At 41.4% G+C, this 16,024-nt stretch overlaps 1 protein-coding gene across 2 annotated transcripts; it reads left to right on the plus strand.

Annotated features, from left to right (window-relative positions):
* The first annotated feature begins 1,433 nt into the window (after positions 1-1,433).
* On the plus strand, positions 1,434-15,671 carry AGXT2 (alanine--glyoxylate aminotransferase 2). 2 transcript variants are annotated; one of them, XM_041490186.1, is made up of 14 exons: positions 1,434-1,464; positions 2,866-2,951; positions 3,328-3,512; positions 3,818-3,941; positions 4,788-4,882; positions 5,990-6,083; positions 7,113-7,206; positions 8,050-8,150; positions 9,195-9,287; positions 10,021-10,153; positions 11,281-11,369; positions 12,815-12,967; positions 13,300-13,398; positions 14,865-15,671. In XM_041490186.1, exons 1-14 carry the CDS (start codon positions 1,434-1,436, stop codon positions 14,979-14,981), a joined length of 1,494 nt encoding a protein of 497 aa, XP_041346120.1. In that variant the 3' UTR covers positions 14,982-15,671. The 2 variants fall into 2 exon arrangements, with proteins under 2 accessions (XP_041346120.1, XP_041346122.1); XM_041490188.1 differs by having other exon boundaries at positions 12,818-12,967.
* The last annotated feature ends 353 nt before the right edge of the window (positions 15,672-16,024 follow it).

Genomic DNA, 16,024 nt, shown 5'->3' on the forward strand with positions numbered 1-16,024 from the left:
CCATTACACATGACAGGCCTTGCTCCCCTGGAGGTGGCCAAACTCCTGCCTGACCGTGGGACATGGTGAATTAATTCCTTTTGCTTTGCTTGTATGTGTGGGTTTTGCTTTTCCTATCAAACTCTCTTTATCTCAGCCCAAGAGTTTTCCAGCTTTTACCTTTCCCTTCCTCTCCCCATTCCCACTGGTGGGGGACTGAGTGCATGGTTGCCCGGGGCTGATGGCTGATGGCAGGTAATGGAGGAAGGAAATACAGCTTCCCACTGTTTTGACAAAACCAAAACAAGGGAATAAATAGGTCATCGGCATAGAGAGGTTATCCCTCTCAGCTTACCTGCCGCTTTCTCCCCATCCGCGCAGATGTATTTAACATAACACAATTCACAGAATCGCAGATTGGGTTAGGTTGAAGGGCACCACAGTGGGTCATCTGGTCCAAAATCCCTGCTCAAGCATCACCCCAGGGGACACAGCAGAGGACTGCATCCAGACAGTGCTTGAGTATCTTCTGTGAGGGAGACAGTCTTCTTTACTGTGTGTTTGATTGTGCTCTTCCCCCGCATGATCACATGCAGTCATTTTTCTCATGTAAAGATTTTTCTCATGTTCAGGTGGAATTCTCTGTGCATCAGTTTCTGCCTGCTGTCTCATGTCCTGCTGCCTGGTACCACTGGAGAGAGCCTGGTCCATGCTCTGACCCCTCCCTGCAGACACTGACAGACAGGGATGAGGTCCCCTCGGGATGAGGTCCCCTCTCAGTTGTCCCTTTTCAAGGATGAGCAGGATCAATTCTCTCAGCCTTTCCTCATAAGAGAGATGGTCCAGTCCCTTGATCACCTTTGCAGCTCTCTGCTGGACCCACTCCAGGAGCTCCATGTCTCTGTTGTGCTCCAGAGACCAGCACTGAGCACAGACTCCGGGTGAGACCTCACTAGAGCTGAGAGGCAGGGCAGGATCACCTCCCTGGAATTTCTGGCCGTGCTCTTCCAAAGGCATCCCAGGATTCTGTCGGCCTTCCTGGCCACAGGGCCACAGCCGGCTCATGCACAGTTTGGTGTCCACCAAACCAGGACCCCCAGGTCCTGCTCCACAGAGCTGCTTTCCAGCAGGTTGGGCCAGCCTGCGCTGGTACCCAGGGTTGTTCCTCCCCAGGTGCATTTTCCTGTGTGGAATTTCAGAGTCCTTCTCTGATCACTTCTCCAACCTGTCGAGGCTCTTCTGAAGGCCTCACAGTCAAGCTGTGTCAGAAGAAGACTCGGGATGGGACAGCGCAGGGTGACATTAAGGGGACAGCACGCGATGACACAGCAGAAGAACCGCACGGGATGACTCTGGGGGACAGCATGGGATGACATCAGGGGAATGGCATGCGGTGGCACCGGGGGGACAGCCCCGCACGTGTGGGGGCGGTGCCGCTGCCGGGGCGGGCGGACATGGCGGGGCGGCTGAGGCGGCTCGGCGGCGGTGAGGGAGCGGCGCGGGGGGCGCGGGGGGCGCGGGCCGCGGGGCTGCGGGGCCGGGCCCGCCGGGGCCCACACCGCTCCGTGCAGCTCGGGAGGGATGGCAGCACCGGGCCTGTACGCGGGGTGGAAGCACTTTGGGTGTAGCTGCAAGTCTCGTGGGAAGGGTTCCAAGGGTAAAACTTCCCTAACTCATGGGTTTTCAACTACTCTTTTGAGACTGGACTCTTGTGGATTCTATATTCATTAGCGCTGTAAGTGGTTGTAAGGGAAGTGACGTTGTGTCTTATTAATTTCAGGAAACTTTCTTTTTTGGTCATTTACATTTCACGTGTCTTAGAAATTTGTTAAAACCTTTGGCTTTTAAAAACAAATGTGTAACTCTTAGTAGATAGTGTTCTAGGTGCAGAAGTAGAGTATCTTGAAATAATTCCTTGCAGAATCACAGGATGGGTCAGGCAGGAAGGGCACGCAGTGGGTCCAGCCTCCCTGCTCCAGCAGGGCCATCCCAGAGCACTTGGCACAGGATTGTGTCCAGAGGGCTCTTGAATATCTCCAGCGAGGGAGACTCCACAACCTCTGTGGGCAATCAGTGCCTCTTTCTGGCACCTGCTGAATTGCATGGGCAGTTCAATGAAAAGCAGGACGGTGTGATGTTCCCAGGGTTTTGGAGCAAGGATGGAAGATGCAACTGGAGTTGCATCTGGGTCCTAAGCACAGCTTGCGTCCCCTGAACAGCCTCCCCAGGGCTGTACCCCTTGCACAGGAGCCCTGTTTGATCTCTGCCCTGAGCCGTCAGTCCCTGCCTCAGCTGAGCCTTGAGCCTTGCCACCAGCCCAGCGCTGACTCTGTCTCCTGGATGGACCTTGCATTTCTTCTGTAGCCTTTTGTCCAGCCTCTGGCCCCATCTGCTGCTCCTGCCTGGGCTCCCTCGGTGGACCCTGGACCTGACTTAGCTCCATTTATGCGGGGTATTCTTGGTGAACTCTGCTTTTCCCACCTCGTTCAGGTCTGTTGAACCTCTGCCCTGCTCCCTGGGAGCACTGCCCATGCTGCAGACACCCTGGGCATCTGAGTGTAGAGCATTCAGCCACTGCTTCCAGATATGAACTTGTATTAGAAACTGGTTTTATTTTTAAAATAAAAAATATTCTTTTGTCAAAATAGAAGTCCATGTGAAACTGAAAACTTGCGTTTTAATGGATGAAACATAAACAACTTTCTTTTAAAATTACGTATATTCTGCCTCTTACTTATTTTTCCCCAAAGAAAACTTCTCAGACCAAAACAACCATCCAAAACTTTCTGTGATTGTAGCTTGTGTGTTCATTGAACAAGCTTATTGAGCAAATATTTTAGGTTTGTAGTTTGCCAAGTGTTTCATAATTCTCTTACTATTTTATAGTTGCCTTTATGCAGCAGAAATGGAGAAGTTCTGTCTCCACACAAGCAAAAATGCCTCCTTGTGATTTTGTACCTGAAAAATATGAAGTAAGTCATGCATACTACGCTGAATTTAAATAATGCTTCATTACTGGGTTTGGGTGATAGGTTCATCTGCTAAATATGATTATAAAATTTGCTCCTTTGGGCACAGCCCAACTGCTACAGCTAGAATATAACCTGGAGATGTACCTGTGTGACAAATCTGTAATTGGAAAACATTTAAGATAGAGGCATGTGCAGAACAGCAGCCTTATTTCAAAAAGCTGAGTTTCAGAGATTTGTAGAACAGCCTTCTAGGTGCCAGAATCTGTTATGATCTTAATCCTGTAGACAGCTGTGTAACCTATGTGCTCCACAACAACTCCATGAGTCTGGATCCTTAGAAGGCATGGATGGATACTGACTGTTTTATTCCACTCAGTCCTATCCATATGAACGTGTGCAGAAGATCCGTGAACAAAATATTGCACCGTCACTGCGAACGTATTACAAGAAGCCACTGCTGCTGCACCAGGGACACATGCAGTGGCTGTTTGATCATGAGGGACGAAGATACCTTGATCTCTTTGCTGGAATTGTCACTGTCAGTGTTGGACACTGTCACCCGTAAGTATGTTGCTTTTTGATTTATGGTATAAAATACAGGAAGAGATACCTATGCTTGTTTTGTTCTTCATTAATCTGCAGCACTGTGAGCCTAAAACCAGAGTATAACTTACTGAATTGACATGTGTCACAGTTCAGTTTCTGCTACATTTTGAAAAATTCATTAATTTGGTCTACTTGTTCCTCCATCTGGCGCACAGTGCAGCATCTGCGTTTGCAGAATCAATAGCACAGAGGTATGTGCATGTATGATTGAGGAGTCTGTGTGGAATTCAATCCCTTTGTCTCTCCCTTGCTACATGCAGAAAGGTAACTATGGCTACCCAGAAGCAGCTGGCTCGCCTGTGGCATACCACCAACATCTACATGTACCCAGCAATCCACGAGTATGCGGAGAAGCTAACTTCTCTTTTTCCAGATCCACTGAAGGTAAATTGCTTCTGACAGGAGCAGGGGCTGGTGAAGTGGGTCTCTGTTTATAAGAAGTATTTATTAAATAATTGAGAGCTATGATATCTCTAGAGAGAAAATCTGTATGGGGAATACAACCTGTCAGTTAAAGAGCATGAGGGTCCTCAGGGCCTTTTCTTTAGACCAGCTGTAGACAAGCATAATATCCCCAATTTCTGTTCTGTTTGCTTTCTCCCTTCACCTGTCACTGTGAAGAGGCATTGCAGGCTTAAAAATTACTTTAGAGAAACAAAGAAGATATTTACTATTCTTACATATAGCTGGTCTTAATTTTCTTGATCTCATGAAAATCCACAGTGAAAATTGTTTGACAGTATTTTGTGTAGTATATATAAATGTTTACCGACATCTAAATAGATAAACCACAAAAATGTCATGTTTCATATTTACTGAAATAGTAAGAAAAATAATTTTTATTTTCAGGTAAAATAAATTGGTGATAAAATGAAATTGGGCTAGCAGAAGAGCATGAAGCTAGTGCAGTCTTAAAAATGGAAGGAGAGTAAAAAAAAATTTAAATGTCCTGCTTAGTTTGACCCAAAACTTTCATTTCTTTCCATCAGAAATCCATCTTAGGAAATCCTGTAAACTGAAACCTTTTGAGATTTTTCTGTACCCACTGAGAGCACATCATTGGATCTTTGTTCTTATCTATAGTGTAAGGGTAATGCTAATTTTATTGTGGTGAGGTCACCCTGTAGCAGTGCCAGGCTAGAATTCATTGTGTTACTAAGGAACGTGGTCTGATGCCGACGAAGAAGGAGGTGTTTTTGTGCTGTACTGATCCCAAGTGTTCTCCCACAGGTGGTTTATCTCACCAACAGTGGTTCAGAAGCCAATGATTTAGCTATGTTCATGGCAAGGCTACACACTGGTAACTTCGACATCATCTCTCTCAGGTAATGCCGGCGGAGTTTCACAAAACTACTCTGTGTGTGGGATCACTCTCTACGTGCCTAAAACCAGAAATAACTGAGAACTCCTTTACCCCAGGTCTGCAGAAGAGAATGCTGTAAAATTACTTTATTTGACAAAAAGGAGTAAACCAGGAGCTGAAGTTTTCATACAGCATGTTAGGACTAGTTTGCAATAAAAATGCAACCTGCAATTTTTGCTTGTGTTACCTAGAAAATGATCTGATGTCTGTATTCAGGGTGTGCTTTGGTAGACTTTTATTCATGACCAGACCAAGACTGAGCAACTGCTTCATTCTTCCTCCATTTCCCTTCTGCAGTGCCCCCGTGTGTGGGGTGCAAAGGTACCTCTGGAACAGCAGTGCAGTGAACCTCAGCAGGGAACTGCTGTGCCTGGGAGCTGATTTTTGTTTTGTTTGCTTTCTGTCTTGTTATTCTATTAGGGCCCTGAACCACAGTTCACTGCGCAGGTACACAAACAGCTCTTCTGGCTTAATGGCAGGGATGGATGTGGGCTGAACACCAGTACACTGTAAACACCAGCGTAAACAGTTCACTTTACTGGGCAGCCCAGGGCACCTCAAATATTAGAATAAAAGGCCATGTTAATGAAGAGCTGTATTTTTCTGTTACTGTGTTCAACAGAACATTGGGTACCTACCTTGCTTGTGTATCCTCACTAACGAATTTGATTTGTATATAAAACTGACAGCAAACCACCACTTAGTTTGATGACTGGCAATGCTTGCTGGAGACAGCAGCTGTTTCCAAGATTCAAAAGACAGAGATGTTTGCTCTGTAGGAATCAGGTGCTACATGAAGCAGAACTTCATGAGGCACTGGCTGAATTACTGTTGGTTCCAATGATTATATTCATCTCCTCTCAAATATTTCTTCACAGTTTTTATATTTGAAATAGCAGAGTCAAAAGGCAGAGCAAAAAATTGCAGTAGAAATCTTCTTTGTCTCAGTGCAACAGTACACATTTTCTTCAACAATTTATATCTCAGAAGCATGCCTTCTCAGAACTGATATTCCTCCAGACAGTTATTGGAAATGAGTGATGTTGATCTGCTTTGTTTTTTTGAACAGAGGAGGATACCACGGAGGCAGCCCTTACACGCTGGGTTTGACATCCCTGACTCCTTATAAGCATGGTGTTGCCAATGGCTTCGGCTGTACAACTGTGAGAATTTTTTAAATTTTTTTTTAGTAATCTGGGTAACTAACAGTTTATTTGAGTGTTTCAGCAATGCTGAAATATGTTTGCAATGTTTTCTGCTCTCAAGCCCTTTATGGCCACTAATCAAAACTGCAGTATAGCAGTTTCTGCTGTGTAAATTCAACAAGAGCCAGAGTCCCCTTTTCTTCTATGGATAGTTTCTTATGCTTATTTGCAGTTAGGACAGCCATAACACAAGTGATCCGTGATTTGCAGTTCTTTAGTCATGCTTGGTGTTTGCATGGGAGTCTGTGTAAGGAGCAAAATAATGTTCTGAACCCCTTTTTTCAAGTTTGTTTTGGCAGATCTGTGCAAAGCTGCTTTCAGATGGTCTGGAGCAGATCCTTCACTATAATGAATGGGAATCCTATTTCAGCAAGACAGGAGACACATCTGTTAAGGAGATCCACTGAGGTTAAATGGCAGCATGTTATGTCCCTGCCCTTGAGCAGATTGGAGTAGCTTTCTGTCTAGAAGCTGCTTTTGCTGACTCCAGTAGTTACAGGTGACAGCTCAGCCACATTGTTAACCATAGGAAGGCTCATCTACAGCAGCTTCCCAGCCTGTCTCAGTGAGTGCCTGAACTCGTGGTATTTCATCAGCAGCAAGGATTAGAAAGCTGGAGTTGTCTCTATTAGATCTGACTGTCTCACTCTACTTTGCAGATTTTGTTCATATTTCAGATTACTGAAATACTACCAGCAACTCTTAAAATGCTGGCATTACCTTTAGATAACCAAAATCCTGACTAAGAAGGAAAAAAGGAATAAAAAATCAGTTGAGTGGCTATTGCTGGAACAGTCTAAACTTTTTGGTTTCAAAACTGCCTTGGTTATTTGGTGTTACCCCCAAATGTTCTTCACACAAGTTCTTTGAACTGTTTGCCCCTTGACTCTTAACAGCTGTTTTTCTGTTTTGTCATTACTCATTAGATCAAAAGATCTCTTAGAAAGGTGTCATCAAATCTGTAGCTATTTCTCTTATGCCTTGCAGACAATGTTACCAGATGTTTTTCGTGGTCCATGGGGAGGCAGCCATTGTAGAGATTCTCCAGTGCAAACTGTTCGAAAATGCAGCTGTACTGAAGGTTGGTCCATGACAAAAATTTTTGGATTACAAAATACTAGAGGGCTGTGAAAATAGGTTATAATTACCTCCTCATGCAAAGTAGATATCTGATTAGGTTTTGCAAGGCTGACTCAAAAAAAAATATTGCAGAGAATCTCAGGACGCTGCATCCCAATGGGAAAAATCTGGGGCAGATGACACCACGTTCTCAGATTTCTTCTTGAAATCCCAGTGGTTTTTTCCAGTATTTGCCATGATCCGCTCTGGAAGCTGTGGAACTCACTTCAGCACATCTGGAAGAACAGAAGTGTTGATGGTTTTTTTGCGGTTTCTAAAGTTCTGACAGCTTTCCATCATTAATATTGGAATAAGGCAAATAGTAAGGACAGTCAGCAATAGGTGGAGGTCTTACATGGGGCAAGATGTTCCATACAAAACACAGTGTGAAATCTCCTCTACTGCTCTGCAGCTAACAACAATTCCAATCAGTTTTTCTACTGTTTCAACAAGCACTTTTTATTATTTTAATTCATATTCTCACATAACAGAATGGTTTGTTTTTAGTTCTGCTGTCCCTGGTGGACGGCAGCATTAGCCATACTAATTGCTCTGTTCTTTATTTAAGCAGAGACTGTATTCTCCAGAATCCTCCCACCTGCACTAACCATGGAGTACACATTTACGAGAAGAGACTCTCTCCTTTAATGTTTGGCTTTTTACTGCTCATTTGAGAGTATTTACCACGTGGTATTTACCACGCAGTCATACAACACTTGTTGCTTAGATGCATAGTTTCACGTTTTGAAGCCAGTTTTGTGTCATATTAAGTAAATTCCCTTCAAACTGTTTCCCCTGTAAACAGGTGCATGTCTTGCAAAAGACCAGTACATTGAACAGTTCAAAGATACTCTGAATACCTCAGTGCCCAAGAGAGTTGCTGGATTTATTGCTGAACCAATACAAGTAGGTAGTTTTTCATTTCTCAGTTGTGATAGCACAAGTAGTGTGAAATAAATACTCAAATCTGATATTCTTTAGCTGCAGCCTGAACATAGATGTTTGCTGAGTCTTACTATGATTTTGTAATGCTTTAAACACCTTAAATGTTTGAAAGATTGGATGCATGGCCTTCAGATTTCAGCTTTTGTCACTGACTTCAATGGAACTAGAATTTTGCTTGTGAAATTAAACACAGAATCATGATTAAACATACACATTTTTTGCTGCATCTAATAGTGAGTGTGATGCATGCTATGGTTTGGTTTCTATTATCTCCTTTCAATTTTCATTAGTATTTCTGTAAACTTTTAACTCAACCCCCTTCTCCCTCTTTAGTCATGTCGTCCACTCTATTTTTAACAGCTGTCCAGCAACTGATGGCCACAGGATTCATTCTCCTAATGTTTCACCCTACATTCATAATTGCTTTATATGTGGTTCTTCAACAGGAAAAATTGAGAACTTATCCCATGCAAGAGAAACAATGTGAGAACCGTGTCTGCAAGGGAAAACTGCAGCATTTCTCTGGTTTTTGCTGTTTTCTAAGTATTTACGTACTTGAGTCTAAAAAGCTATTCTGGTCCAGGTGCAGGGTAAAATTGAATTTCTGAGGCAAATGCAAACTGTCCAGGTGAAAAGACTTTGAGGAGGCAGTGTTCTAAACAAATTAACCAAAGAACGAATATGAATTCTCTGGTCAACTTCATCAGAAAACATTTCCTGGGTTTTGCTGTGTGTAAATTTTCACGGTCCTTTTTTCAGCAGTTTATTGTTAATTGACTTGATCTTACAAGGATCATGGCCTCGCAAACAACTAGCGGAACAGCAGGCAGCACTATGGAATGGTAATGTGTGAACAGGGGCTTTCTGAAGTGATTTCATTGCTGGAGCCAGAAGCTCGTAACAGCCAGTCCTGCTGTTACCTGAGGGCTGCTAGGTTTTTTTTTCTCAAGTAGAATTCCTGTTTCTTTGTTTGTTCCTGAAAACATTGTATTTCTTTCTTGGCAGGGTGTTAATGGAGCTGTTCAGTACCCAAGAAATTTCTTAAAGGAAGCTTATCAGCTTATACGGGAAAGAGGAGGCCTTTGCATTTCAGATGAAGTAAGTCAGATTTTCTTACATAAGAATTCTAGAGTAGGGTACCTCTGAAAGTTATCGTAAAAGAATCCAGGTGAAGCCTGGAAATAATCTAAGTGAAATGCAATATATTTCATAGCTTAAGTTTAACATAGTGTTAAACTGCATCTTTCCAAGCATAGGAGCCTCCCAGTTTTTACTGCCTTTTTTCTCATTTTGGGCAAAGGTAATATTTGTAGCAGACTTCAGTCCTTATCTTCTGGGAGCAGTAAATTTACACAAATATGCAACAAATAGCAACAAGTAGCAACAAATGCTACTTGTGATGGAAGATTTGTCAAAATAACCCTTCCTTTTATGAGTATTGTTGACAGACATAGAATACAGAAGAGACTTGATTGCTGTACCTCTGCAAATGTTTTAGTAATAGAATTTTCTTAGCTAAAACAATATTAAAATAGTATCAAAGGCTTCAAATATTTTTACATTTCCTCTCCACTTTGAAATGAACACTGCATCTTATTTGTGTATCTCACCAGGCTTAAGACATGATGATATGTTATCACATGAAAGAAAAACCCAATTACAATAAATAGCATTTTGTGTAGAACCATCTGAATAAGGGTCCTAATACAAGTTGACTCCAGATATAGTTGCTGTTTAATGCAAATTAGTAACAACTGAAACACAAGAAAAGGAATTATATCATAAAGTGTGAGAAAGTGATGAGTGTTTCTCTGAATTTTTCCTTTGAAAGGTGCAGACAGGATTTGGACGGACAGGCAGCCATTTCTGGGGGTTTCAAACACATGGTGTAGTCCCTGACATCGTTACTTTGGCAAAAGGAATTGGCAATGGCTTCCCAATGGCAGCTGTTGTTACAACAAAAGGTATAAGTGTTCTGTTCCACTATGATCTAAAACAAAATAATTACAAAATATAATACAAAATAATTACTGGTGGAGAGATGTGTGTTTAAAAAGCTGAATGTTACTTAAACCTTTATCTTAATCTATCTTTTGACAAATTAATTGGATCCTCATTGCTTCACTTGTTTCACCACATGTGCTGTATCAGTACAGAGTTGTATTTAAATGGGTTTAGTTGTATAACTGAAGCAGGAATGAACATGTGAGTGGTTTGTAGAGCTGGTAAAGGAGCCTGTAAATCCTCACTGAATTCACTGTTTTATGGATAAATATACTATGAATAAATAGGGCAGGATGTTACCCAGCTGCTTGATTCCTACAAATGGCAGGCTCAGTCTAGTGAGGAAAATCTGTAGATAGCAGGTGAGAGCGTATATTAGAAGTATGACTTTTAAGATAAGTTTTGTTTAAGTATCTGCTAGGCAGTATAGTTTTTGGAAGTACTCATATTTTGCACAGACTGCTTTCAGGAAATGTTGCTGTGTCTCCAGTAGAATCGGAGTTGTTGTTGTCTCCAGTAGAATCGGAGTTGAACCACGGCAGATGAAATTGTTGTTACAGTAACAAATGCTTAAAGCAATTCGGTACAGTTACCAAACAAGGCGCAGGAGGCTAGCGAGATGATCAGAGGGGCAGGGCACCTCTCCTAAAAGGAAAGGCTGAGAGAATTGGGGTTGCTCAACCTGTAGAAAGCTTTGGGGTGACCTATTTTGTCCTTCCAGTGTAAGAAAAATGGAGAGGAGCTTTTTAGAAGAGCATGGAGTAACAGGACAAGGAGGAATGGCTTTGAACTGAAAGAGATTAGGTTTAGATTAGATATGAGGAAAAAAAACATTACTGTGAGGGTGGTGAGGCACTGGCACAGGTTGCCCAGAGAAGCTGTGGGTGTCCCATCCCTGGAAGTGCTCAAGGCCAGGCTGGATGGGGCTGGGAGCAACCCAGTCTGGTGGAAGGTGTCCGTGGCCATGGCAGAGGGGCTGGAACTGGATGATCTGTAAGGTCCCTTCCAACCCAAACCATTCTCTGATTCTATGATTCTGTGATGCTATGAACTGAAGGAGTAACCAGTGTTGTTCTTTTTCTTTTAGAGGTTGCAAGTTCCTTGGCTCAAAACCTTCACTTTAATACATTTGGAGGAAACCCTTTGGCCTGTGTAGTTGGAGCTGCAGTTCTTGATGTAGGGAGACTATTATATGAATTTATGTGTACCACAAGGTCTTTGTATCAAAAGATGAAAGTTGCACATATAAGTTTCTATGTGGGCAATTTTTAAAATAACTAAATGAAGTGCATAACCATATACATGTGCATGGCCAGTGTGTCCCATATAAAGTAAAAAATCCTGATTAATTTAATTGCAAAAATTTTCAGATCTCTAGAAGGAGTAGGAGCCCTATAATTATGACTTCAGAATTATCTTTATCATCTTTATCTCCCTTGGGTTCTCTACTTTGTTAATAAAATTGTAGGAGAGTACTTACTCAAAAGCCTTATCTAATTCTTTCATAACACTACACAAATCCACAGCTAAGAAAATCTATTTTCTGGCATACATGCTTAGTAAAATTTTACTTTATGCTTTATGCATAAGGCTTTATGCTTACTTTATGCTTTTACCTTATGCTTAAAAAAACCTTAATGACCAGACAGTTACAAATACCTAAAGTCAGAAATCCTTCTGGAAAAAAAAAATTACCTCATGAAAAAGGAAATAGAAAAATGTGCAACATATTTCACTTATTATCCAGTAGAAAATCAGTCAGTGGGTAGTAGGTCACTAGTACAAATCAATTTGTCTTGATTATGCACAGAACATTCATTCCTGAAGCTCACTTCATTACAGCAGACACTGATTCTATTCATGTTATTTTCCTGAGTGGCTTGGGGGGTTTAAGCTATTAATAAGATGGATGATTGTATAAAGAACCCATGTTTTGGGGTTTTTTGACTGTGAAATAACTTGGAGCCTGGCTCTGAAATAATTCCAGGGAAATTGTTAGAGTCAGGAAGAATAAAATGGAGTTGAAAGAAAAAGAAAAAAATTTAAATTAGAAACAGCTAATTTATCTTCTGTAATTATTTTTAAATGTAATTTTTCTAAATGCAGATGTTAAGTTCATCTAATGGTTTGTGTGTAGATGCCAGTATGTGCCTGCAAATAAGAACTCTGATTAAGGAAGACAGTGCAAAGAATGAAGAAAAGATTGTTATTAAAAACCATGTTGTTGCTAAATATAATATTCAAGCTGTTCCCTGCCTAGTGCACACAGATAAGCCTAGTCAAATTGTGTTCTTCTCATGATACTGAAAAAAATATTCTTGTAAGATTTTGAAAATAATCCTTCTGGTCAGGTATTTTCCAGTTATGAGTACATGTGAGCAGGAATTACTGGATTAAATGTAAGTATTAAGAAAAATGTGTAAAGTGCCACAGAAATATCAAAGTATTATGTACAATTGTATTCTGATGTTGATAAGAGGATTTTAAGAGAAGGAAAATGTGAGCAGTGAGGTAGTCAAGGAACAGGGCAAGGAAGTGAGATAAAGTGTCAAGTTCAGTGGGGATTAACAGAATGTGTTGAAAGCTTTTCCTGCAACACTGTCATGGTACTTCATTTTAAGCAGGCTATTGAAGAAGATGGTCTACAAAAAAATAGTGAGGATGTGGGGACATACATGCTGCTGGAGTTGGCTAAACTACGGGATAAATTCGAGATTGTTGGAGATGTCCGTGGCAAGGGACTTATGATTGGAGTAGAAATGGTGACAGATAAGGTTAGTGACTTCATTCCTTTCAATTTACAGTGCCATTGAAGGTTTTATCACATTTTATTTTACTTGAAATAATAGAAATATTTCCTGTCAAAAGGCAGACAGTGCAGTGGGAAAACATTGCTCTGGCTAAAAATGAGCCAGAACATTCCATCATTCTGCTGTTTCACAAGCTTTGAGTAAACAATGACATGTGCCTTAACTGCACAGGCTCAGGAGAGCAGGTAAGTTGTGCAGATATACTTTTCAGCTAGAGTTGGGATTTATTGGAGACTGGAATATACATCTTTGTCATTTAGAACATCTGAGTGAAGTTTAGTATCTCCTTTCCTTAGGACAGCCGACGCCCTCTTCCAGCTGAAGAAATCAATCAGATCTGGGAGGACTGTAAAGACCTGGGGGTTTTGATTGGCAGAGGAGGGCTCTACAGTCAGGTACTGAACCTCTGGTTCTAAATAAAGCTTATTTTCTATCCTTGTGAACTACATCCTTGCTTCTCTCATGTTAAGTTAATTTAGTTTAGTAAATAAATGTTTAATGTTGCTTATTTTAAAACTGGGAAGGAATAGAAATATGATTATTTTCAAATATTCTGAACAAGCTCAAGCCTTATCCCTCAGAGGGACAACTTCCCCTAGAAAACCAAGGTACTACAGTCTATGCAATTTAGAACTCAGCAATACTCAGGACCAAGTCTTTGCACCGTTTAGGTTATCACCTGACACATCAGTACAAAGCTAGTAGTTCTTGGAGTCTGGGGACCTGGTAATGTTCTAATTCTATGGTAATTAAAGGGGAAAAAAATGGTGTTGACAGCAAGTTCAGCAACAGCACAGAAGAGAGACTTGGATGTGAAGGCCGTGAGCCCACATTAGCTGACAGTGTACTCCATGCTGTCACCAGGACACTGCTCCAGCTCCCTGCAGCACTCAGTTAATTGCAGAGAATTGCCTCAGGGCTGGCCCACTCGGTGAAGCCCTCTGACACAAAGGAGGCAGCTTCCATGTGAGATGGATGGAGGGCAGCTGAAATAAATCAGACACTGTCTCTGTCACCTCATCAGTTCTTCCCTAAGTCACACACCAGGAGGCAGGTAGTGAGCTGAAGCTCAGTGCAGTAGAATCTCATTCTGTCTGATAAGAGGGCTGTTTACATGTGAGTGTTTGCTTCAGCACGGGCTGTGGGTGGGAAAGCCCATTACTCTGCTCTTCCTGTATTAAGTCCCGTGACGTGATGTCAGAAAAATCTGAAATTTAAGATTCTTATGGAAAATAAACACTCTTGGAAACATGGATCGAACATTCAGATTTCAGAGACTATGTTCTTGACAAGTGTAGCTTGACAAGTGTAGCTGTACATATAACCCTTCCTGATCAACATCCTTTCCAGCTATAGCACCCTAACTACAATATAGTATTTAGTGATTCATTCATAATGCATTCTCTTAAAAGCCTTTAAAACAGCCTATAATGAAAGAGCAAATCGGCTGACACAATGCAAGAGCCTACCACTCTCAGCAGATACTACTTTTCCCTGTGGTGGAGCTGCAAGAAAGGAAAATACGTCTGTCTCCATTATTTCTTCGTACAAATCCATCTGAGATTTTACTCTGTCTCTGTCTGCCGAAACAGCTGCAGACACGACCTACTCTACTTAGGTCTTTTGTGGAGGCAGTTAGGTTATCAAGCGGGGGTCATGAGTCAGATGCAATTCAGTGCAGTCAAGTTCAAAATTGCTCCACTTCAGAGTACATTTATCATAAGCCTCAGTGCCTGCACTGCTGTTCTCCTTTTTTCCTCACCTTTTTGGGGCGGGAATGCTGACCCAGATAGGCTGCTTGAAACCATATTCTTTCCATACAATTTGAGCATTCCTTTTTCTTTTTGTTCTCTCTCCTCAGACATTCAGAATTAAGCCTCCTATGTGCATTACTAAGGGGGACGTTGACTTCGCTGTGGAAGTATTTCATATTGCTTTACAGAGACACGTGGAAAGAGCAGCTGCAAAACAGAATTGATTGGTTTCCTTACATGAGAGGCACACACAATTCCTGATACTTGTGACCCAGACTGGGCACTAATCTACCCTAGAAAATAAAATCACAGTCTGACAATTACATGTTTGTTCAGTATCATAAGAGCATTCTGACAGATACGGTGTCCAACAAAGGATATGGTGCAATCTGTTTTGTAAATCTGCAGTTCAGTTCTACAGTACTGATTTGTATGAGCTGCACACCTATTTTGCCATTATCAAAAAATCCCTGGCTGGATTAACAGCGTATCAAATGGAGAGACAGGCATATGTTCTCCTTTTTTTCTGTGAAAATCCTATCAAAATCAGTAATTTTTAAAAGAGCGACAGAAAGAGTTGGGAAAGAAATTTCAGAGTTAAAACTGTTTACCCTGCCTACAAGATCACACTGTAATTAGAGCATTACAAAAAGTTTGCAGACAGTTGAGACGTTTCTAATTACAATAATTATTTTTATCATGGGGATAAGAAATCCAGTCATCACTCTCCAAAATACACTTCTCTTTTCCTCCTGTTGCTTTTGGGATTGCACAGCATACCCATTAATCATTTTGTAAAGGTACAAACTCTGGAAGGTGGAATAAAATGTTCTTTCTTACATAATCACTTTTTAATGTATAAGGTCACTGCTTCCTTGAGTTTCCAATAAAAAAACAGATGTTGTGGACAGTCAGCAAGAACTGTACATTTATCATTTTAATTTTATTTCAATTTTAATATTGGAAAAATTCCTTGATCCAATAAAGTGTCATGTCAGGCTGGGGGAGGAGAGTATTCTGCCAGTACTTCAGAGGAACTTTGGTAGCAGACCATCAGTACCTCTCCAAATCTTACTCCACGGGTTCTAAACAATATTGTACAGCCTTTGCTGAGCACTGCCTTATCCAACTCCATTCATAACTCCTGTGTACAAAGAAATTCCACTCCAAAATCAGGTGTTTGTTATCCCACCTTTTTATTTCCTACTAAGATCAGGCAGATTATGCCTTTAAACAGAAGTCTTTCCTTAGAAATCAGAACAAATTA

This window comes from Pyrgilauda ruficollis, unplaced genomic scaffold, assembly GCF_017590135.1.
Source record: "Pyrgilauda ruficollis isolate IOZ18807 unplaced genomic scaffold, ASM1759013v1 scaffold120, whole genome shotgun sequence".
Taxonomy (NCBI): domain Eukaryota; kingdom Metazoa; phylum Chordata; class Aves; order Passeriformes; family Passeridae; genus Pyrgilauda; species Pyrgilauda ruficollis.

Bases quoted from the DNA above. Each gene is read 5' to 3' on its own strand.
- AGXT2 (XM_041490186.1), top strand. From the start codon at position 1,434: ATGGCGGGGCGGCTGAGGCGGCTCGGCGGCG. The intron at 7,207-8,049 runs GTTGGTCCATGA...CCCTGTAAACAG, and splicing joins AAAATGCAGCTGTACTGAAG to GTGCATGTCTTGCAAAAGAC. The intron at 13,399-14,864 runs GTACTGAACCTC...CTCTCTCCTCAG, and splicing joins GAGGAGGGCTCTACAGTCAG to ACATTCAGAATTAAGCCTCC.